Raw genomic sequence first — 25,697 nt, 5'->3', positions numbered from 1 at the left:
GGCATGAAAATTACTTACATTCTTTCCAAACCTCAATCATTTTTCACTTGAAAAAGACTTTCGGCTAACTAGACACACACACACACACACACACACACACACACACACACACTTAAAGTACTTCTTTTTTTTTTTTTTTTTTGCCAGATAACAAACTTTTTTAAATTTTAAGAATTTTCTTTTCTTTTCAGGCTGTTTCTGGCTCTTGTCTTTGTCCCTATTACAAATTCTAAAAATTAAAAAAAAAAACAAAAAAACAGATTTTTATTTAATACACACTGCTTAACTAATCTAAGTATTTTCACGGATAAAAACTATTTAAAAAGAACAGAATTCACTATCATTTACTCTGTGAAAAAATAGAATTTCAAGACTGAAAGTAATTAAGGTTATACTTAAAAAAAAGCATTTTAGAGCTGCCAGGGACTTCAGAGAGTAACCAGGTCAAAGGTCTTCATCAAGAATCAATAAACGAACATGAATGGGCTAGAGGAGGTGCATAAGCCTCAAACACCACACGTACCATTTGAAATAAACACTGTGCTTATGAAAATTTTTCTTGGGCAGCTATCTAGAGCTTTCATCAAATTCTCCAAGGAGTTAATGTGCCCCCCTTACCCCCAGAAAGGTTCATGAGCCACTTGCCAAGGTCACACCACTAACTAGTGTTTGAGCCAGGTCTCTTGCACAGATCCTTTTCTTCCTAATCACACTTATCTTGTTCATGTCCTCCACAGAACAATCAAGATGTAAGAACTTCCACAACCATTTCTTTCATCATACACATTTGCCAAAAGACCTCTTGGTATTATTTAAACAGTTCAAAAATATAAATTATTTTCTTCTTCCTCCTGGATTCATGTCAGCAAGTCACCTTATGATATGTCTTATTTGTTATAGCAAATAAATTTCAGGCAATATCTTACTGATTAAGATATTTTTATTCTTTTGTTGCAGAAGAGGACAAAACTAAATATAATTAAAAAAAAGAAAAATTATAAAAATATGAGAGCCCCAGTGCATGAAATTCGTGCACGGGGGGGGGGAGGAGGGGTGGCGGTCCCTCAGACCAGCCTGCACCCTCTCCAATCAGGGACCCCTTGGGGGATGTTCGACTGCCGGTTTAGGCCCGATCCCGCACCGGCAGTCAGACATCCCTCTCGCAATCTGGGACCGTTGGCTCCTAACCACTTGCCTGCCTGCCTGGCCCCCTCCCAACTGCTCCTTGCTGGCCTGACTGGCTGCCCTCCAACTGCCCCCCTGCCAGCCGGCCTGGCCACCCAACTGCCCCCTGCCAGCCTGGCTGCCCCCCAACTGCCCCCCTGCTGGCCTGCCTAGTTGCCCCCCAACTGTCCCCCTGTTGGCCTGGTCGCCCCCTATCTGTCCAGAAGGAAGTCGGACGTCCAGAAGATGTCTGGTCACCTGGTCTAATTAGCATATTACCCTTTTATTAGTATAGATGGGCCCAGTGCGCGAACTCATGCACCTTGAAAAGAACTGTGGGCAGCGAGGCTGCAGTAGGCACAGGGGCGGGTCTCGGACCCTCCCGACACAGCCCCTGGTCCCATCTGCCTGAAGCCCCACTCCCGCCGCCGCTCCCATGCACTGACAGCGCTTGCACCTGCTGATGGCGCGTAGCGATTGGGGGCGGTGCCAGCAGCAGGTGCAAACAGGGCTGGTGCTCTCAGCAGGTGCGAGTGGCAGCTGCTACCCTGATCGCCCCTCAAGACCAGGGGGAGGTGGAGAAGCCCTCAGGGATAAGATTAGGGCCAGCGACCGCCACTCACACCTGCTGATGGAACCGAGTGATCGGGACCTGCACCGGGCACAGGCAGTGGGTGCGTGCGGTGGCTCTGGCACCGGCAGCTGGTGCGAGTGCCAGGTGGGACCACAGCACACGGGAGCAAAGAATTTTTCAGTAACCACCAGAGGCTTGCCCCAATGGCAGCGACCGGCACCCCGCCTTGGTCTGGGCGCCCCTGCTCACCTGCTCCACCATCCCACCTTGGCCAACGCCCGCCATGTTCCGCACACGCCCCCTGGTGGTCTGCGCATATCATAGCAGCCAGTTGTTCAGTTGTTCGGTTGTTCCAGTTGTTCCACCATTCGGTCTATTTGCATTTTAGCCTCTTATTATATAGGATTCTTGATTTTGTGCTGGATACTATTTACACCATCTATCCAATGCTTCATCAAGAGAATATCCATTGCTCTAAGCCCAGTATAGTGTCTAACATATTCAGAGGGAAGATAGAAAGCACCAGAAAAAGAGGGAAAATATAGGAAAGAACTTTTAGGAAAAGAACAAAAACAGTAACAAGGAACAATATGCAAAATATGAGCAAAATATTCCAGTCACCAGGATGTAAGTTATCGTCTAACCCTAAGAGAAAGGTGGGGAATAAAGGTAAGATACTGACTGAAGATGATGAAGGAAATTAACCACATGTGTGAATACTTTTCCATTTATGCCTACAGAAACATCTCCCAAAGACAGATACCAAACATACTTTGAGAAATGACAACATTAAAGTAGCAAATAGAGAGCCTCCAAAAGGGACCAACTTCAAAAGTTGCAATCATTTGGCTATATAAATTCTGGTTCCTTTAAAAAAAGTTTTTAATCCAATAAATTTGTGTATCCCTATTATGTATTAGGCTCTATGTCTCTATGCAGAGACAAAAAAAGATATGTTCCCCATTTCCAGGGAGTTTGCATCTTACTAGAACAGACATATATACATACAAGTAATTACGGAAATCCAATACTTTGTCTTTACCTCATTCAATCCTCAAAAATGGCTGAAGGGTATACTGCCACCATCCACTTTTACAAAGCAATGTATAGAACTTGTGCATTGGATGTAAAGACTTGATTTCACAATTTTACACTTTCAGAGTTTTCTGATCCATGACAGCAAAACAACTAGCCTAACAGCCATTCTGGCTCTTTTCTCCCTCATCAAATTCTTCACAAAACATAGTGGACATAATTTTTCAGGTGACTCTTCATTTTCACATGATCGCACTTTCCTCAAAACAAAAATCAGATTCAAAGTTTACCTTCATTAAAGCTTCACAAAAAGGTTACTGGTATATCCATGTTATTTGAATTGTTAGTTATACTTCCAGGCAGGGACTAAATTTAATGTTATTTAAATCAATTATCTAGATATTACATTCTAATAAAGAGTCTGACGAGCACTCAAAAAATACCACACATGCCCTAACCGGTTTGGCTCAGTGGATAGAGCGTCAGCCTGCGGACTGAAGGGTCCCAGGTTCGATTCCAGTCAAGGGCATGTACCTTGGTTGCAGGCACATCCCCAGTAGGGGGTGTGCAGGAGGCAGCTGATCAATGTTTCTCTCTCATCTATGTTTCTAACTCTCTATCCCTCTCCCTTCCTCTCTGTAAGAAATCAATAAAATATATTTTTTTAAAAATACCACACATGGCCCTAGCTGATTTGGCTCAGTGGATAGAGCGCTGGTCTGCGGACTGAAGGGTCTCGGGTTCCATTCTTGTCAAGGGTTTCAAGCTCCATCCCTAGTAGGGGTGTGTAGGAGGCAGCCGATCAATGATTCTCTCTCATCATTGATGTTTCTATCTCTCTCCCCCTTTCCTTTCCTCTCTGAAATAAATATATATATATATATATGTGTGTGTGTGTGTGTGTGTGTGTGTGTGTATATATACATAATTTTTTTAAAAAAATAATTCACATGTTTCCAAGCCCCAGTTTTTCAAGTCCCAAATCATGTGCCACAATGCTACAAGAGTGACTGTTCTAGCTCTGGAAGGTTTGGCTCAGTGGATAGAGCATCAGCCTGCAGACCAAAGGATCCCAGTTTGATTCCAGTCAAGGTTATGTACCTTGGTTGCAGGCTCTTCCCTGACCCAAGCCTTGGTCGGGGTGCGTGCAGGAGGCAACCAACCGATGTCCCTCACATCGATGTTTCTCTCTGTCTTTCCCTCTTTCTTCCATTCTCCCTAGAAATCAATAGAAAAATATCCTCGGACGAGGATTAACAAAACAAACAAAATAAAAAACAATAAAAAAAAAAAAAGAGTGACTGTTCTAAAACACAATTCAAAGCATGTTGCTCATGCTTTAAAAACCTATTCACGGGCCCAGCAGATGTGGCTCAGTGGTTGAGGGTTGACCTATGAACCAGGAGGTCAAAGTTCTATTCCTGGTCAGGGCACACGCCGGGGTTCCGGGCTCAGTACCCGGTAAGGGGCATACAGGAGGCAGCTGATCAATGATTCTCTCTCATCACTGATGTTTCTATCTTTCTCCCTTCCTCTCTGAAATAAATAAAAATATATATTTTAAAAAGCCATCAACAGTCCTATGCACTGCCACACCTTATAGAATCCATTCAAATTGCTTATAGTTCTGTCACACAAATTCCATAATTTAGCCTTAACCTTTATGCCTCAGTTTTTGACAATATACCTCACAATCTATGATAGATGCTATATTCCAGATAGTCATATTAATGAGCATCTGCAGTCCCAAAAGTGCTGTGCCATTTCACAAATAAATTCTGCATATGCTGTGTTATGTGCTTGTACTGGCCTCAGCCTCATTCCAATGCAAACCCTCATTAGTAAAAGATTTAGCCTTCATGTTTCATCTCCGTGAAGAGTTCCCTAACTTCCACCCTGAAGTTAATCACTCCTTCTTCAATGCTACTGCTGCATCCTTGTAGCTTCTTTTACAACACTAATCAGGTAATATTGTAAGTATTGCCGAAACCGGTTTGGCTCAGTGGATGGAGCGTCGGCCTGCGGACTCGAGGGTCCCGGGTTCGATTCCGGTCAAAGCATGTACCTTGGTTGCGGGCACATCCCCAGTGGGGGGTGTGCAGGAGGCAGCTGATCGATGTTTCTCTCTCATCGATGTTTCTGGCTCTCTGTCCCTCTCTCTTCCTCTCTGTAAAAAAATCAATAAAATATATTTAAAAAAAATATTGTAAGTATTGATTTATATGACTCCTCCATCATAAGTTTATTAATATCCTGTGCATCTAATTTCCTTAGTGCTTCATTTATATAATAAGGCTCAACAACATTGTGAATGAACAAATGGTAAGAAAATTGCAAACTTGCCGAAACCAGTTTGGCTCAGTGGATAAAGCATCGGCCTACGGACTGGAGGGTCCCAGGTTCGATTCCGGTCAAGGGCATGTACCTTGGTTGCGGGCACATCCCCAGTGGGAGGTGTGCAGGAGGCAGCTGATCGATGTCTCTCTCTCATCGATGTTTCTAACTCTCTATCCCTTTCCCTTACTCTCTGTAAAAAATCAATATAATATATATATTTAAAAAAAAAAAAAAAGAAAATTGCAAACTAACTCATAAGAACTGTATATGGTTAGCTAGGAGGATCCAAAAACAAAACCAAAAAGGCTCAGTAGCAATCTTTAAATTTCTGAAGGGAAAATATGAAAAAGACCTGACTTATTCTTTGTGGCTCTACAAGGCAAAATTAGGACCAGGAATATTACAGAGCTACACTGTGCTTCCACATAAAGAACCTTCTAACGATTAATAACACTGCCTTTCGGAAATTGAGCTCCTTGTTGGTGAAAGAATTCAAGTAGAGGCTAAACAATAACACCCATCAGGTGCCTAAAAACTAAGAGTAAAGAGGCAGAAACTTAGCTCTGCGGTTGTTGTTACTTTGTTGTTTTGTTTTGTTGACATTTTGTGCAAGCCTAACCTAGAAGTACTTCCTGAACTGATGATAGAACATATGATACAATCTATGATATATGCTATATTCCAGAGCAAAGTTGAAATCCTTCTTTTCAACCAAGGCAATTGGCTTTTTTTTTTCTACAGGTAGTTATGATGTTTCCATCAAATGGGCAACTAAATTTAAAAAATGTATTTTGGTGGTTTCATATAAGAGCAAAACAAACTTATCTCCTCATTAAAACATGTACCTAGTTATTATTTTATTCAAGAAAGTTTTATAGTGATTATCCTCTAATTTTTTCCTTCAGGCAGTATAATTCTCTGCTGTTTTATTAGTATGCCCAATATTAAAAGTCAACCACTGTTCTACTATTCTTGACTGTATTAATAGGCTTCTGGGAGTATATCACAAAGGTGGACATCATCCTCTGGTTATATGTTCAATTGTTGTGCCAATTATGTTATATAATAATTTATCCATCAAAAGCTTTATTAGTTTTTATTTAACAGATTTTGGTGATCAACACCCAATTCTGAATCACAACAAATCCTTTGTTTTCCAAATAACACCCAATGATTATTTTAAAAAACAACTTAAATTTTAACACTCCTCAAAAACACAGAAAGTTACTCAATTGAGACCTTTTTACTAATTTAAAACTTCAATAACTTATTTCAGAACTTAAATTTTTACAACAGCCGAAACCGGTTTGGCTCAATGGATAGAGCATCGGTCTGCGGACTGAAAGGTCCCAGGTTCGATTCCGGTCAAGGGCATGTACATTGGCTGCGGGCACATCCCTGGTAGGGGGTGTGCAGGAGGCAGCTGGTCGATGATTCTCTCTCATCGATGTTTCTAGCTCTCTATCCCTCTCCTTTCCTCTCTGTAAAAAATCAATAAAACATATTTAAAAAAAAAAAAAATTTTTACAACATATCTTCCTGGTAATGAACAATTATTTTTTTCCTCACGGGTGAGAAATTTTAATTCTGTTCACTAGATTTACCATGGTGCTTGTAATAGAAATTTTTCTTTCAGCACTGGAACTCAAGTAAGAAAACACTGGGTAAAACTGTATATTTTATTTATTTTAAAACTGTATATTTATTTATTTTACCCTTTGATACATGTATTTTTTTAATAATACCTGAATCTATCATACAACGTAAACTTTTAAATCTAAATTAAACCTTATATACAACTGGTTATTAAAAAAAAACATTTCACTTGCACGATATAGCCTATTAAAAGGCCATGAGGGGATGAGGGCATTAGGGAAGTTAAAAGGGGAGAGGCAGACCAGATATCTTTAAAGGAAAGAGGTTGCCAGAAACATCCACAAAGGCACTGAGGTAAGCAGAAAAATAAATATGGAGATAATCTGTAATACTCTGAAGCCCACAGGCGAAAGTACAGAGCTAAATTCCAGCTAACAATTATTCTCTACAATCACTCTCTGTACAAACCTCTTCAAACTCGTTCTCTAACAGTTTCTCCTGTCTCTAACCATACCTCTACATACCTCCACACTCTCCAATTTTATCTTCTTTCTTACCACCTTACCTGGAATTGGAATTGTATAAAAACAAAGTATTTATCTTCAGTTTTATTTTATATTTCCTGTCCTGCTTTTCAAAAGCAGGTAACATGATCACTTTATGCTTGTTTTTAGTGATTTTAGAGGGGAAGCTATATATATACATACATACATACATATATATATATATATATATATATATATATATATATGTATATATATATAATCAATCTGGTTCCTCCTGCATGAATCCTGACTGAGGACCAAATCTGAGACCTGGGTATGTGCCCTGACTGGGAATGAAAACAGGTGACCTTTTGGTGAATGGTACTACACCCAACACTGGCCAGAGTATTATGTTTGTTGTTGTTTTTTAACAAAAAGATTAAACTGTTGTAGTCTTTAAATAACTTTTTCCTGGGACAACAGAAAAGTATTTTACCTACTTGACTATAAGAAGACTACCAATAATCTAGATGAAAACCAGATTTGGAAATTCTAAATAATGGATAGTTGTACATTACAGTATTTGGGAAAATATGAAAAAATAGCACATAATTTGATTTCAAAACTATCATGCTCAGTTCCAAACTTAGAATGTTTTAATCTGTGTATGATTAGAAACAGGCAGATGAAATATTTTTTAACCAAGAAAGTATCCCAAAATAAAATTCAAATTAAAAAGAAACCTCCAGGCTGGCGTGGTTAAGTGGTTGAGCATTGACCTATGAACAAGGAGGTCACAGTTGGATTCCCAGTCAGGGCACATGCAGGGGGGTGGTGGGGGTTTGCAGGCTTGATCCCCAGTAGGGGGTGTGTGGGAGGCAGTAGACTGATGATTCTCTCATCATTGATGTTTCTGTCTCTCTCTCCCTCTCCCTTTCTCTCTCTGAAATTAATAAAAACATTTTAAAAAAAGATAAGTCAACAGCAAAATTCAAAGGTAATCTAAACACATTACCAAGTTCACTGTCAAACTAGCTCTAAGTAGGTATATAACTTGTAGCTTGGTTTCCTAAAGTAAACTCTTAATTTCAAGAGAGAGCCTGCTGAAAACTCAAGAGAGTCACATGGGTTTCCCTCTCTTCCTTTTGGCCACAGAAATAAGTGCAAGGAAGGCTGAAGCAGCAAATTCTAAAGGGGAATAAGCCATGTGTAATGTGCAGGAGTTTTTCTTAAAGGCATGGAAAAGAATTATAACTAGCAGGAGAAGGAAGGAAAATTAGCACCCTTTTTGCTAAGTTGTAAATAAGGAGAGGTAAATGACTCCACATTAAAGAGACCTGAGTGAAGTTTTGTGCGCTCAAGTTAAAGAACAGGCAAGCATGGCTATCTAAATAGCATACAATGAAAGTAAAAGACCCTTCCTACTAATAAAAAGGAAGCTCAGATTTAATTAGGCAGAGATAAATTCTCAATTAGTGAAGGTTAGGAAAATACTTCTACATTTGTATTTGTATCTGTTCTCTGTTGTATCTCTATACTCATCAATTACATTGTACATAACAATGACCCAATTTTAAATAAACAAAGCAATTTGAGATATAAATATATGCTGTAACTTCTTTCAGTAATTACCTCAGGAGACCTGCCTATCAACAATTATTTCAGTAATTATAGTCTGGGAACCACCTGTATCAGAATCACTTGGAAGTACTACTTGGTACATATTTGGATTCCTGCTGGACCCCATCCAAGATGTACTCAATCAAAGGAGATGGGGGGCTCAAGGCATCTGCATTTCTAACCTGCCCCTTCTTCCCCCTATTTAAAACACTAAAGTTTAAGAATTACTGGAGTAGGGTCCAAGCAACTATTAATTAGAACTACCTGGGGACAATGCTTACTGTAGCTAACGGAGTTCCTAGGAAAAATAGCCTCCAAAGGGAATGACTTTCCCTTTCTGAGTAATACATTTAGAGATGGCTAACAGATGGATCACCTCAAAAGCTCCAAATGTTTCCATTTTCCCCCAAAACATTCCTACCACAACATACTAAGTATGAAATGTATGAGTAAGCCAAGTTAAACATTTCATGAACTTAAACTTAAAAATTGGCTTTGCCTGTTTAAGAAAGGTCCTTAAAACAATAAAAGATACAAATAGTTTAATCTTTCTCAACATCCCCTCCTTTTAGTTCCTTCTCAAATTTGTTTTAGTCAAAGTTTCGAGACTTCTGGAAATTTTATATCACTACACTAGAGTCCATTTTAACACCCATCTAATCCAAAATAAAATTTATGTTTAAAATCTACTACACAAATTGTGTAATGTTTCTTCAGGTAGTATACATAAAATTCATTCGTCTCTTCCTTTCTTAAAACCAGTGGATTTTAGCGATGGGATTGGGGAAGGGACAGTGGTGGTCTTGCTGTAGTTTAAATAATGACATTTGAATCCTCACTATATGCCATATAATAAATACAAAGCACTTAGAATACTACCTCATTTAACCCTCATGACAATCCCATGTGGTAGGTATCACTATCATCCCCATTTTATGGAGGAGTTGCTTACGGTCCAGAGAGGTCAAGTAACATGTCCATAATTACACAACTAGTAATCGAATTTAAACTCAGGCACTTATCTAACTTCATAACTAGAATTTTTAACCACTACAATCTCCTGTAGTTTGAAGATGTCACCTGCCAAAAGAAAGTACCCTGAATTCGACTAGGTAGAGGTTGTGGATTCTGGAGAATCTAATTTTTTAAAAAATGTGCTTTTAGGAGATTTTGAAGTTTAACAAAGGCTAAGAACTATTGCACTATTAGTTCACCAAAGTCAAGCACTGGCCACCTTTGAGAAATAACTCATGGTCATAAAGTTCAAGCCTCAAATTCTAGTTCATTGATTAATTAGAATTTACTTACTACACCTCTCATCCCCCGTACCCTCTCCCATTCCAAAGAAGTAGAAGAAAAAAAATCTAGCATTTTCTAAAGAAAAAAATTAGAGCTGCTAGCAAATAAAATATTTCATTGGCAACAGCACTGTCGGTTTTCCATAGGGTATTAAACACTGCATAAAGTGATCCCTGAAGTTCCTTCTACTTTAAACATTTTTGACTTTACAGTAAAACACAACTGCTCCCCAAATAAAAACGCTTTAGTCAATAACCCCATGCCAAATAGTGTGAGGTTTAAGTAACAGAATATACAGCAGGTCCTTGAATAACATTGATGAAATGCCAAGATACTGTAGGACCTTAACTCTTGTTTATATCAATTAACCTAGACTAAAATTGGTTTTGTTATGCACCGTTTCACTTAAAGTTTTGCAACCTATTGAAGATGTTAAGTGAGGACTTACTGTACAGATGTTGCTTTCTAAGTTGTGACAAATGTACTACAGTAATATGATGTTGACAATATGGGAACAGGGTGAGCAGTATGGGAGAACTCTCTGTATGTAATATCTGTGTAACTTTTCTGCAAATCTAAAACTATTCTAAAATAAAAAATATTTTAAAAAAATCTATGTCCATTTTGAGTAATACAGAAAATTTCTACTGAACAACAACTAACTCCAAGTTAATATTGGAGGAATAGTCTGCTTTGCTTACTGAGGTATAATGTTAAAATATGAACACTTTAACATTTCAAAATGATATGTTTGAGCTCTTAAAATTATCTTAGTCCCACAAAAATTGGAGTTTCCCAAAACCATTCTACCATATTTATATTCATATTAGAGGCCCAAGTGCATGAAAATTCATGCACTGGGGGAAGGAGGAGGGTCCCTCAGCCCGGCCTGCCCCCTCTCACAGTCTGGGAGCTCTCATGGGCGGGAGGCAACCCAATGATCAGGGGAAGGTGATGCCCCATCACACCTCTGCTGCTGCCACTGCCGGCAGCGCAAGCCTCAGCTGGCCCTGGTTACCTGAGCCTCAGGCGGCCCTGGGCGGCTGGGCAGCCGCCATCCGAGACTTGCCTGCGCCTTGGGCCAGCCCTGCCCCACCGTGCGCCTGTCGCCCCCTGGGCTGGGCTGAAAGGACTGTGGGAATCCGGTAGCAGGCACAAGGAGCGGCTGGACCTGCCTGAAGGTGGGTCCGGCCGCACTGCATGCCTGCCAACCCCCCGGTGGAGCTGAAATGACTGGGGACTCCGGCAGGGCTGAGGAGACTGGGCGCCTCCATCTTGTGGCTATGGGTGCCACCATCTTTCTGACGGTGTGATGGTCAATTTGCATATTTCCTCTTTATTAGATAGGATTATCATATCTCTAACCATCCACCTTAAAACCATGACTGAATTCCTTGAACTAATGCTGGACTTCCCACGGTTTAGTGTAAGTCCCTATTCCCTATAGTGTTTTGTGGTTGGTTGTTTTATTTATTATTATTTTATTTGTATTTTTTTTAAGAAAATACTGAATCTCAGGGAAGGAGTTGGGATGGGAGTCAGACACAGGGAAAAGATTTTTTTTAAGTTTTTATCTCCTCCTCACGGATGAGATGATGACAGTGAGGGTAGTAGTGCCTACCTAGCATTTCAAAACTTTTATAGACAGGAAAGGGCTAAGGATCAGAAGGAATGTTACTTCTAGGTCTCCCACTGTCAAGTCACAATAAACACAGAGATGCCCCTGTGAAGCTGAGGCAAGCCCCCAAGAAGGAAAGAACTACAATACACCTCATCTGGAAGGGAGAGGAAGCAGGAGGTCATGACCGTGGTCCCATCCTGAACCAAATTCCTTCCTTTCCCATAACATTTCTGCCCCAGTCAATGAAGCTCCTGCCAATGATGTATCTAACGGAACATAACTTTCTAGTAATAGATATATTGCTGTAAAATGTTCCCCTTTACTAAGGTAAAACAAACCTGAGCTATTCTTTAGAAGTATTTCTGTTACAGGAAAGAGAGAATGCAGGAAGAAGGAAAAGATGGAAGATAATCAGGTGGGAGAGAAAAGAGCCCCAGGTCAACAGCAGTTGTGATGGAATGTAAACGTGAACTGAAAACTAGGAATCCTGGTTTCCTGGTTTATAATCCCAGATCTGCCATTAGCTAACTAAACCAGACAGTGAACTTCCTCATCAAAAAATGAAGTAAGGGCTGCACCTAAAAATTCTAAGGGTTGCACCTAAGAATAAGAATACATCCTAGAACAAGATGTCCCCCCAAAGGGCTTCAGAGCTTCAGAGTTGAGAATACTTGTGCACAGGAAGAAAAAAGCCTCTTAGGTTGCAGGAACAAGGAAAATTTCTGATTATTCTGCCTGGGGATGGAAGATTGTTCAAAATTACTAGGTACAAATTAGTACTTATAGAACAGTAGAAGGAGAGTCCATGCAAGTTGCCAATTCAACACAACCTGAGTGGGGTTCTTTATACCAGCGCTAGGTATTAGAGATTCAGAGATGAATGTCATAGTCTCTGCCTTTAATGTGTTCAGAATCCAGTAAAGGTTTTGGACAAACACTAGGAGAAAAACTGTGCCTGTCTGACACTCTCCTTTCCCATTAATGTTATATGAAGGGCTCAATGACACCTAGAATCTTCACAGATTGCAATTAAGAAAAATGAGGCTTAAAGAAATTAACTTCAGGGTACTAAGTTTTCTAACTTCAAACCCAGTGGTCTGATACACATGATTAGTGTGGCCATATGAATGTCAACTAGCTACATTAATTAAAATCCTATTAACCTAGAGGATAAAGAAAAATTTAAAAATTGTATCAAAATTCCTGCCTACAGTTAACAATATGAAAGCCTTTTATAATAGATGTGCCTTATTATTCATTAATTGCAATGCATAATCCCCACTAGTGTGTACTCCACCTCCAAGTTAAAGATCATAACCATTGTCCAAACCATCCCTATTCCCAATGGGTGGTGTTGAGCAAGTACTCTGGGTACAATAGTTGAATCAGTGATCTCCAAAGCCCCTCCCAGGTTTAAAATTACCTGACACCTGACATCAAAACATGACCAATAAACACATAAAGGCCACACAAGGTCACAAATATATACACTTAACTCATCTAGAGAGTTTTTAAAATTCTGCCACTACAAGCTTTAAATATATATATATATATTTTAAAATATATTTTATTGATTTTTTACAGAGAAAGGGAGAGGAAGAGAGAGCCAGAAACATTGATGAGAGAGAAACATCAATCAGCTGCCTCCTGCACACCCCCCACTGGGGATGTGCCCCCAACCAAGGCACACGGCCCTGACTGGAATCGAACCTGGGACCCCTGAGTCCGCAGGCCGACGCTCCATCCACCGAGCCAAACCTGTCAGGACAAGCTTTAAGTACCGTATATTTTTGCAACTACAGGCACAAATGCAGATCTTACTACTCTATATATTTTGTCCTATGAGTAACAAAAAATTAGGATTTCCCAATCTTGATTTAAACAACTTTATAACTTATTTGTAAATTTATACAAGCCGGGAAAATAAGGGATAATAAAATAGAAAAAAGAATAAGAAATATTAATTACAATCAGAAAATTGTGACTGTGTCTACAATGCACACTAATTGTATAATCCTCTAAACTTGAGCTGTAGAATTTGTTTATTTCTGCTGTTTGCGAAGATCCCTGAAAAAGGAACAAAAACACAGGAGAGAGAACTCTGAAAGAGAGGGTTTTACAAATTGGGAATACTTTCCCATTTGCTTATAGATTTTAAAAAAAAAAAGCGGGTCAAAATCTAACTCAAGGGAGATTGCTTTTGCTCTTCACTGATGTGCATTAAGATGGGTACTTTTTGACTATTTACTTATCCCTGGCAAACCAACAAGGCACCATTCTGAAATCTGGAATGTCCAGGACCATAATTTAATTTCAAGAAAAGCAGGTCAAATGACATAAATAATACCGTAAAAACTTAAAATGAAATTGCTGAAAAAAAGTGGAGGGCTATCTGACAGAAGTAGAGAAGAGGGATTTTCTAGATTAAACTGACATCGTAATTTGGCTTAGGCTGGGATCAAATTCTAAACACCAAACTGAATTTGAATAAAGGCCACTGGGATGTGTGTGTGTGGGGGGGGGGGACGGGGACGGTTAAGCACTGTGAAATACAACCTCTTCTAATTTCAAGAATTCCCAAACTATTTGAATGGATTTGATTCCACGTAGACAGCTGTGCAAAATGATTTCTCTTTCTCTATCACAATCACAAACCTACACACACTGCCCCCCTTCCCCCACATCCTATTCCTTGTAGTACGATTTAAAAAAAAAAAAATGGGGACGGAGTAGGCTGTCTGCTTTCTCAGAAGAGGCAAAACTGTAGATTGGGCACTACCAGGCTGGCAGGTACCGAATAACAAAAACCAGGTGTGAACGGCAGGTACAGACAGCCTCCGGGCCACAGGGGCACAGAGAGGTCCGCTCCCCGGAGCTCACGGGGACAGACAGCACAAGGCAGACCCAGTTCCCCTTCCCCGGTGACAAAAATCAAAGCTCAGTCCAGGCGCCAGCGAGAGCCCGGCGGAGGCGGCCCCCAGCCGCGCTCGGCCAGCACGCGGCCCGGCCCGAACACGCCCCGCGCCCTGCGCAGCCAGCGCTGTACCTGGCAAAGAAGTCGGCGAAGCCGCCGCTCCGTCGAGCCCGGGCCGAGGTCCCCGCGGGGCCCTGCTCCGCGACGGACGAGGGCACCGGCGGCCCCGCCGGGGGCAGGTGGTCACGGGCGCTCTGGCGGCGGCTCACCTCGAACGTGTTCCGCGAGTTCAGGTGGACGTCGGAGAAGCCGGAGCGCGGCTCCGCGCCTGCGCCCCCTCTAGTCCTCTCGGCCGAGGTGGCGGGGGACGCGCCTTCCTCGGGACCCCCGGCTCCGGCTCCCGGCGGCTCCGAGTCCTCGCTGCTGCTGCCGCCGCCGCTGGCTGGGCTGTCCTCCGCCGCCGCCAGGCAGCAGCTCCGCAGCGGGTCCTCGAGCGGTGTGGCCCAGTCGGACCGGCGGCCCGCAGCGTCCGAGCCCTCGTCGCCGGGCCCCTCCAGGTGGAGGCGGTGGTGGCGTGGATCCCGACCGCCGGCGCGCGCCAGCCCGCGAGCCTCCTGCAGGTCGCGACAGTCCCGGCCCGGCAGAAAGCCCGAGTCCCCGTTGGTCATGCCTCCGTGCCGCGGCGCGCTGGCATCCGCCGCCTCCGCGCCTCGGTGCTTGGAGCCCGGGGCTTGGTGCGGGGCTGCCGAGGGCGCGGGAGCGCGGCACGGGCCGGCGGGGAGCGGACAGGAGCACAGCCCGGGCTCCAGCTGCCCCCCGGCCGCCGCGAGGTAACGCCGAAGGAGCTGCTGAGGCGGCGTTTCCTCCTCCTCCTCCCCCTCCTCCGGCGGCTCCACAGCGCCGACGCCTCCGCCAAAGCCGCCCGTGGCCCGGATCATCTTCCCGTCCTGGCCCGCCGACTCGGGCGCCGGCACGGGGAGTAACTTGGGGTTTCTTCCCGAGCAGGCTCCGGCATCCTCCGGACCCACCATCTGAGCCGGGTGAGCGCCGCCCGAGGAGGCGGCGGAAGAGTCCCCGGCGCAGGCTCGGCCCGGGTACAGCCCTAGGTGCCGGGGCCGCGGCGGCCGCCGCCGCAACCTTCCCAGGCCCACCCCTCCCACCCGGGGTTCGGGCAGTTGCGGGAGGGCGGGCCAGTGCCTGGGTGTGCGCACGCGCAAAAGCCGGACCGGTCAAGCCCGGACCGGGAGATTCCGCGAACCATAGAGACGCCAGCTAGAGGGGCCCGCTCCCAAACACTCGGGCGGCCAATCTGGGATCCGCCATCTGGATGGTGGAGGTTGGTTGGTCCGCTCCGAGTCTGACAGTTCTTACAGGAGCACGGGTATGGCTCGCTTAGCAAAAATTAAGTACTCGACGTACTTAATTTATAGGAGACTACAAGGTGTTAGGTCCTTCCAGCTCTAATTACCCTTTTACATCCATCTTCTCCATCACCATTGCCACAATTTAGGGCTTCATCTCCTCACGTCAACACCCTCCCGTCTTCACTTCATCTTCCCAAATACTACTGAAGTTATCTTATCTAGCACCACGCTTCATCGCATCGCTTTCCTTAAAGATTTCCTTTATCACTCAAGGAGGGAGAGGAAGTAGGCAGAGAGGGGCTATTGAAATAATTCCAGCATCCTGTGAAAACGGATTAAAATGGGGTGATAATCATTGAGTGGAAATGAAGTGTGTTTAAGAAGAGGGAGGAACCAGCAATGACTACAAAACCTTTTGAGATGGAAACTGATGTGGTTTGAAGAAATAGGGATTGGAAAAAGTTTTATTAATAGGGGAAATATATCTGGTAAAGTAAAAGACACAGACTATCCAGCATCTAGTTAGAAGTCTAAAACTTGAGCTAGAACTTAGATGGACATGCAAATTGAAGTCATCTGCATAATGAGTGACAGCATCTAAGGAAGAAAGAATAAAGATGGAGGTACAGCAGAGACTCAAAAGTGTCATTTCAGCATAAACAAAGAAGTTGTATTGGAAAGGATAAAAGAGGCACTACTTGTGGATAAAATGAAGCAGCAAATATAGACCACTCATTCTAAAAGTATGTCAATGAAAGAGAGGGCAGAAATAGAATTCAGCAGTAGAGGAAGCAGCATTGTCAATCTGTAAAAGCCTTTCTTATAAATATACTGTATATCCATATACACAAAAAGAGTGGATATAACCTATATATGAGTGGTAATACATGTGCTTTTTAAAAAAGGACATCCAGTCACCTCAAGCTCAATATGTCCAAGTGTAAACTCACAAATGCCTCCTCCGAAATTGCTCCTATTGAAGCATTCCATATATCACTGAATGACAGTATTATATCATTATCTTATCTCATTAGCCAAGTGTAGTGGATGTGGACTGCATTGTGTCCCTCAAAAAGTTATGTGCAAGTCGTAACCCCCAGTACCTGTGACTTTATTTAGAAAAGCATTCTTCAGATGCAAGTATGGTAATGCTCTCAAAATTAAATAATCCTGGATTGGACATCCTCCCTCTCCTCATAGAGCTAAGAATTTGGTGCCCTCATATAAGACAGAAGCACAGGGAAGTCCATGTGAAGACAGGAGCAGAGATGAAAGTGATGCATCTACAAGCCAAGGAACACAAAAAATTGCGGACAGATACCATAAGTTAGGAGAGAGACATGAAATAAATTCTTAGAGCCTTCGGAAAAAATCAATCCCACCAACACCTTGATTTCAGATTTCTAGTCTCCAAAACTGCAAGAGAACAACTTTTTGTTGTTTTAAGCTACCAAGTTGTGGTAATTTGTTATCACAGCCCCAGGAAACTAATACATCAAGTACTCATTAAAGTCTGTTGTATCTCTATCTTTATGTTTAATCATATAATAGTGTTATCAGCTATGCTAACCATTTTTTTACATTAGATCCTCTGAAATGAGATAACTGAAAGATGCTTACAAACTTTCAGCTGCAAGATGAATAAGGGCTGAGGATCCAATGCAAATGTCTTAAATTTATTCACTTCACATTATTTCCTCCCACCCAGACTAATTTGCCATCATCTCATTCCTAGGTGACAGAATTAACCTCCAATCATTCTCCGCACATTCACCAGGGGCCACATCCAAATAATTCTCCATGCTGCAGCCAAAGTACTTTTTAAAAAATATATATTTTATTGATTTTTTACAGAGAGGAAGGGAGAGGGATAGAGAGACAGAAACATCGATGAGAGAGAAACATCAATCAGCTGCCTCCTGCAGCCCCCCCCCCCCCACTGGAGACGTGCTCGCAACCAAGGTACATGCCCTTGACTGGAATCAAACCTGGGACCCTTCAGTCCGCAGGCCGACGCTCTATCCACTGAGCCAAACTGGTTAGGGCCAAAGTACTTTTTTATAAACACAAATCTGATGTCAGTGTCCTGCTTTTTTAGTCATCATTGTATTAACATTTCAACTTTTTAAAAGAAACACCTTTTCCTTAGTTTTCCATTACTCTGTTTCCTTTTTTTCTCCTACATTTCTGGCTGTTTCTTCTAAGTACTCTTAGGGAGGGTTCTTCCTTAATCAAAATGTAGTGGCTTCCTATTTTCTTAACCCTAGAGACAAAATCTTTTTTCATGACCTATTAAGCTCTTTATGGTCTATTTCCTAGCCTCCTCTCCCACTTTTCTCCCAGATGCCCTGAATTTCAGTTACATTGGCCTTCTTTTCATTCTAGCTGCTACAAAGCTGTTTCTCCAAGATTGTATAGCTAGAATGTTTCCCAAGATGATCTGGGTCTTCGTTGTATACATCTCCAGCCTCATCTCACATTTATCTTCTCATCATGTTTCAGACACATGGCCCTTTTCTCTGTTTCTGAAATTGTGTGCTAAGTAAGCCCTTTCTCCCTAAGGATCTTTGTGCATGAGAGGACTTTTCCCCACCTTGTCAATCTATCTTCTACTCTTACTTCAGGACTCAGTTTGTTTTTTAAATGGGTTTTAGAAGAGAGGGAGAAAGATGGTGTGTGGGGGGCGGGGGGAGGGAGAGAAACATCGATTTGTTGTTCCACTTACTTGTGAATTCAATGGTTGATTCTTGTATGAGCCCTGACTGGGATCAAACCAGCAACCTTGGCATATTGGGACAACACTCTAACCCAGTGGTCGCCAACCGGAGTTCCGTGAAGTCCAAAAGGTTGGTGACTGCTGGTTTAAGGAAACCTTTGGAGCAGTGGTCGCCAACCGGTGGTCTGAGGACCACTGGTGGTCCATGAGTTCCGAAAGTAACCAACTGAGCTACCCAGTCAGGGCAGGACTCAGTTTTAATGCCAGCTTCTCAGAGAAGCCTTCTTTGACCTCTCCTCCAATTGCTTAGATTTGTTATGTTTTTATAACACACTTTTTCTTTGTAATCAATATTACAGCTACAATTTTGTTTTTTGGGGGACTAGTATTTGTATACACACACACACACACACACACACACACACACACACACACTACAATGCAAGCTCTGCAAGGAGAGGGAGTGTGTCTGTTTTGTTCATCTTTTTAGCAATAGTATCCAGCACACTGCCAAGCACATAGTAACTGTTCAATAAGCAGTTATTAAAGAAATAGATGAATAAGCAGATGTGTCTATCAAAATAAAATGTGTCTATCAGAATAAAACTATCAAAATATGTGTCTAGTCCCCAAGAAATTCTCAACTCAACAGATTAAGCATATCTGTAATCCTCAAGACCATGATTCAGAAACTGCCTGATGCTGATTTCTATTTATACTCTTGGATACATGCAATTTCATCTTTTATGGATGAATGTTTAACCCAAATGATTTGTTTTGTGTGAGTATGCACTACTGAAACATAAAATAACCATGGGTTGTCCTCTTATATACTGGTCTGAAAGCTGTGAGTCTTTGTTGATGAACTGATTAAATAAAAATGTGATAAGTATGTTCATTTGAAAATCAGTTGACAGGACGTGGAATATATTTGGTATCAAAATCCAAATGAAAATTCTGCAAAGCAATGGGATGAACAATCTTCTGTGGGACCATGTGACTTGTATTGCTACTGAATTCATCTTCAACTTCCACAAATGGTTTAAAAATTCCATGCATGCCTGGTAAAGCCTCAGCTGGTAAAAGAGGATGACTAGGACTAAGGTTGTGGATTATAGTTAGATTACAAGCATTGAAAGGATGACTATTGCAGATTAACTCAACAGGATGAGATATATGTCAGAAATGAATGATAGAAGATCACAGAGCAGCTGCTGTTTGGTGAGCCACAGGGAGACAGCCACAAACCAAGTTTGGGCATCGTCCCATGCACCAAAAGATTACTGATTCAACGCGAATCCCATTCAGGGCACATGGGTTCCAGCACATGCCCAGGTTTCAGGCTGGATCCCCAGTAGGGGGCATGCATGAGGCAGCCAATGTTCCTTCCACTCTCACATTGATGTTTCTCTTTCTCTGTCCCTCTCCCTTCCCCTCTCTCAAAAATTAATTAAAATATTATTTAAAAAAAAAAGAAAGAAGAAAAGAGACAAATGCACACTGGTCCTTGTGGAATAAACTGACACTACATGTCAGGAGGCCAGGTATGGTTACTCCTGGGATTCTGTCAGAAGGAAATCACTTAAAAGGATAAAATAAAAGCTATACAAATGTGCTCATAGAAAAATATTAAGTAGTTAGAAATTAGAAGTTACCTAAATTGTCAATAATGTGGGAAGTGTAGGAAAAACTAGGTATATCAAATATTTCTAGAGAAATATGAAAATAATTAAAATTATTGAAATATGAGGATAGTTTATAAATAATATTAAAAAGTAGAGACATGCCGAAACCGGTTTGGCTCAGTGGATAGAGCGTCGGCTTGTGGACTCAAGGGTCCCGGGTTCGATTCCGGTCAAGGGCATGTACCTTGGTTGCGGGCACATCCCCAGTAGGGTGTGTGCAAGAGGCAGCTGATCGATGTATCTTTCTCATCGATGTTTCTAACTCTCTATCCCTCTCTCTTCCTCTCTGTAAAAAATCAATAAAATAAAAAGAAAATAAATAAAAAGTAGAGACATAATTGCATATCATAATTACAATTATGTATAAAACTGCATATGTAGCTTGATAAAGGTCAAAAGGACAGACATGAAAAGAGAATGATGGAATTTGTTTAGATTTTTTATACTTTTCCTTTTTGTCATATTTTAAAAAGTGATTAAATGGGAACTCTTTAAAATGATTCTCTAAAATTAATTTCCAAATACATGCCATAGTGAATTGTGAAGAAACAAGAGTTGCAACTATTTTTTTAGGCTGTAAGATAGCATTGAGCTAAATTTGGAGGACAAAGCATTCACAAGCCTATACTTAAAAATTATAGACAGACTTCCAAAAACAATGACAGATTCTGCAAATATTTCCTGCTACTACAATCAAGTGAGAGTTCTCAAGAAATTCAGTATGAGGAGAACTAAAGTTTGTCAAGTGTTAGTGTTTTCAGAAATGTTTGGGGCCAGACCTAAAGTAAGTTATCTTGATTACAAAAGTATCACAGAAAGCCATTTGGCAATAGAACAAAAGCCACAATTCCATCACCCAGAAATTGTCAATTTTAATATTAATATTTTTCCTTAATTTATCTTTATTGTTGAAAGTATTTCACCCCTCTTCCCCATTAACCACCTCTGCCCCCACCTCCACCCCACTCCCCCTGCTCCCCAGGTCTTCCCTGCATGACTGTTTGTCCATGGGCTATGCAATATCCTATATAATAAAGAGGTAATATGCAAACTGACTGTCACTCCAACACACAAGATGGCCGCCCCCATGTGGTCAAAGATGGCTTCCCCCATGTGGACACAAGATGGCCACCACAAGATGGCCGGCAGGGAGGGCAGTTGTGGGTGATCAGGCCAGCAGGGGAGGGCAGTTGGGAGGGACCAGGCCTGCAAGGGAGGGCAGTTGGGGGCAATCAGGCCTGTAGGGGAGGGCAGTTGGGGGGGGACCCAGGCCTGCAGGGGAGGGCAGTTGGGGGGGACCAATCCTGCAAGGGAGGGCAGTTGGGGGGGACCCAGGCCTGCAGGGGAGGTCAGTTACAGGTGACTGGGCCAGCAGGGGAGGGCAGTTGGGGGCAATCAGGCCTGCAGGGGAGGGTACTTGGGGGGGACCAGGCTGGCAAGAGAGGAAAGTTAGGGGTGACCGGGCCAGCAGGGGAGGGCAGTTGGGGGCGACCAGGCCTGCAGGGGAGAACAGTTAGGGGCTACCAGGCTGGCAAGGGAGGGCAGTTAGGGGTGACCAGGCCAGCAGGGGAGGGCAGTTGGGGGCAACCAGGCCTGCAGGGGAGGACAGTTAGGGCCTCCAGGCTGGCAAGGGAGGGCAGTTAGGAGTGACCAGGCCGGCAGGGGAGGGCAGTTGGGGGCAATCGGGCCGGCAGGGGAGCAGTTAGGTGTTGATCAGGCTGGCAGGGACTGGTTAGGGCAGTGATGGCGAACCTATGACACGCATGTCAGCACTGACACGCGTAGCCATTTCTGATGACTTGCGGCCGCTGAGGTGGCCACATGCCGAGGATGAAACATTTGCGAAATAATGTTTTTTCCTCAAAGTGACACACTACCTGAGTTATGCTCAGTTTTTTGGCGAAGTTTGACACACCAAGCTCAAAAGGTTGCTCATCACTGGGTTAGGGGGTGATCAGACTGGCAGGCAGAAGCGGTTAGGGGAAATCAGGCAGGCAGGCAGGTAAGCGATTGGGAGCCAGCAGTCCCATATTGGAGAGGGTGCAGGCTGGGCTGAGGGACACCCCCCCCCCCCCACCCCCCGTGCACAAATTTTGTGCACCGGGCCTTTAGTATTCATATAAGTTTTTTGGTTCATCTCTTCCCACCTGAAATACATCAGTCTGTTGCATGCTTCAGTGTCTCTGGATCTATTTTGTTCATCAGTTTATTTTGTTCATTAAATTCCAATTATAAGTGAGATCATGTGATTCTCTGACTGGCTTATTTCACTTATCATAATACTCTCCAGTTCTCTCCATGCTATCTCAAAGGGTAAAAGATTCTTTTTTTTTTTTTTTTTTACAGCTGAATAGTATTCCATTGTGTAAATATATATCAGTTTTTTAATCCACTCATCTATTGCTGGGCACTTGGGCTGTTTCCAGATCTTAGATATTGTAAATAATGCTGCTATTAACATAGGGGTCCATATATCCTTTCTGATTGGTGTTTTAGGTTTCTAGAAGTGGGATCACTGTGTCAAATGGTGGTTCTATTTTTAATTTTTTGAGGAAACGCCACATTGTTTTCCATAGTAGTACAAACTGAAAAGGAAACCCACTGCATGGGATAACATATTTGCCAATGATACATCTGATAAGGGGTTAATTTTCAAAATATTGGTATATAAAGTACTCATACAATTCAACAAAAGGAGGACAAACAACCCAATTAAAAAATGGGCAGGGGACCTAAATAGACACTTCTCCAAAGAGAACATACAAATGGCCAAGAGACATATGAAAAAATAATCAACATCACTAATTATCAGAGAGATGCAAATTAAAACTACAATGCGGTGCCACTTCACAGCTGTCAGAATGGCTACCATTAATAAATCAACAAACAACAAGTACTGGCGAGGATGTGGAGAAAAAGGAATCTTACTACACTGCTGGTGGGAATGCAGATTGCTTAAAAATTTTTTTTTAATTACAGTAGTTTTTAAAAAAATATTTTTTTATTGATTTCAGAGAGGAAGGGAGAGGGGAGAGAGAGATAGAAATATTAATGATGAGAGAGAATCATTGATCCGCTGCCTCCCGCATACCCCACACTGGGGATCGAGCCCACAACCTGAGCATGTGCCCTTGACTGTAATGGAACCCGTGACCTTTCAGTCTGCAAGTTGACGCTCTATCCACTGAGCCAAACCAGCTAGGGCAGACAGCTTCAATTTTAATATTAATTGAATATTAATTTTATACTCCTTTACTGATTATTTAATTTGCTGTGTTGTTTCCCATTCTGTGGATGAAATAAGTATATCTAACCAATTCCATTATTGGACATTTAAAAAAATAAATTTTATTGATTTTTTACAGAGAGGAAGAGAGAGGGACAGAGAGTTAGAAACATTGATGAGAGAGAAACATCGATCAGCTGCCTCTTGCTCACCCCCCACTGGGGATGTGCCCGCAACCAAGGTCCATGCCCTTGACCGGAATCAAACCTGGGACCCTTCAGTTCGCAGGATGACGCTCTATCCACTGAGCCAAACCGGTCAGGGCTGGACATTTTGATGGTTCCCAACTGTTTACTATTATAAATACTTTTGTGGTTTAATTCCTTGTATATACATATTCATACATATCTTTGGTTATTTTCTCTGGAAAATTGATTAGAAATGGGATTGATAAGGGAAATGACATAAACATACATTTTACTTTTTATTATACTTGAAGCCAAAGATTTTGCATTGCTTTACATGTTTTCTTCCTATATCCAATTAAATCTCCTTTCTACCCTAATTTTCATCCATCCTCCAAAACTCATTTTCAAGCTCTATTTTCCAAGACAATTTCAGTACCAATTTGGTAAGTCCTACAATGCTCACTGATCTCCTACATATTTTATTATTTTTAATTTTGAAATAATTTGAGACTTACAAAAATTTACAAAAGCAGTGCAAAGATTTCCATTTGCTCTTAATTTCGAGTTTCCAAAAATTAACAGCTAATATAAACACAATACAATTATCAAAATAAAGAAATTAACATTGCTATAGTACTATTATCTAACCTACAGATTAGATATTCAAATTTTAGATTAGTTATTCAAATTTTTCTTTTTGTCCCACTAATGTCCTAGATCTGGTGTAGGATCAACAATTTTTAGTTTTCACATCTCCTTCTATCTCTCCAAAGCAGAACAGTTTCTCAGTCTTTTTCTTCCATGACTTCAAGGCCAGCTTCATGGGCATGCTACCCGTTCAGTTGCACAGGGGTCCCCTACACATTTTCTTTAATGCTCTGCTGCTGCTGTCTTGAAATTCTTAATCACTTTTGAAGAAGGAACCTCATATTTTAATTTGAACTGGGCTCTGTAAATTATGTAGCTGATCCTGACTGACCTTGACACTTTTGTAACATGTCCCTCAGTTTAGGTTGGGCTAATTGCTTCCTCATAATTAAATTCAGGTGTTGTATTTTTGGTAAGAACACCACAAAAGTGACATTGTGTCCTCCTCAGTGCATTTTATCAGGAAGCTCATGATGTTGGTTTATTCCAATCCTGGTGATACTAACTTTAATAACTTATTCAAAATAGTGCCTGTCAGGTTTCTGCACTGTAAGTTACTATTTTGTCCTTTGATGCATATTTTCAAATTGCTCTCCAGGAAAACTGCAATTTTACATTTCCCATCTGCCCATCTGAATTCCCTCCTCCTCCACCTGGTTTCCATATTACATAGCCATTTACATTTCTTTTCTCTTTTTTTGCCATTTATATTTCTTTTGAGAATATGTATAAAATTTCTTTGGCTCAACCTGCTTCTAGTCCACCTTACTGACTAGATAATCCTAAGAAATATTTGTGAATTGAAAGTGTACAACTATAGGCTAAGAGATCATTTTACGGTACTTTAAATGTTTAGGAAAAGACAACAGAAATCTCCTTTAAAAGATGGCCATTATCTTTAGTATATAACTGTGTACTGTGAATTCCTGAAGGGGATGTGATAAACTGGATCTGGATTTAGGCTACTGGATACTGGATTTAGGCTACTGGCTGTTTGCTCACAATGGGTTTGTGAACTATAAAAGGGGTAAAGAGAAAAAGTAATTGAAAAGAAGAATCCAGATGCTCTGTTGAAGAGGACTGGGATGTAACAGAAAACCTCTGATGACTGCAGCTACTCTGGAGATCCAGTTGGCATGACGTAGTCAAATCAAATGCATGCATAACCTACGACCCAGCAATTCCACTCCTGGATATACCCTTCAAAGGAATTTCCTCACATTGA

At 41.9% G+C, this 25,697-nt stretch overlaps 1 protein-coding gene across 3 annotated transcripts in view; it reads right to left on the bottom strand.

Moving 5' to 3' along the window:
- TBC1D12 (TBC1 domain family member 12) overlaps positions 1–15,819 on the bottom strand; it is an 85,289-nt gene extending 69,470 nt beyond the window's left edge. Inside the window, exon 1 of one of the 3 annotated variants that reach the window (XM_054729234.1) lies at positions 14,778–15,819. In XM_054729234.1, the coding sequence (XP_054585209.1) occupies positions 14,778–15,676 (899 nt within the window). In that variant the 5' untranslated portion in view covers positions 15,677–15,819. The remainder of the gene's footprint in view (positions 1–14,777) is intronic. The other 2 variants (XM_054729233.1, XM_054729235.1) reach the window with 2 other exon arrangements.
- Between the last annotated feature and the right edge of the window lie 9,878 nt (positions 15,820–25,697).

Source organism: Eptesicus fuscus, chromosome 17 (assembly GCF_027574615.1).
Source record: "Eptesicus fuscus isolate TK198812 chromosome 17, DD_ASM_mEF_20220401, whole genome shotgun sequence".
NCBI classification, from domain to species: domain Eukaryota; kingdom Metazoa; phylum Chordata; class Mammalia; order Chiroptera; family Vespertilionidae; genus Eptesicus; species Eptesicus fuscus.
Note: the sequence above shows the minus strand (reverse complement) of the source record. Positions and strands in the feature narration are given on the sequence as shown.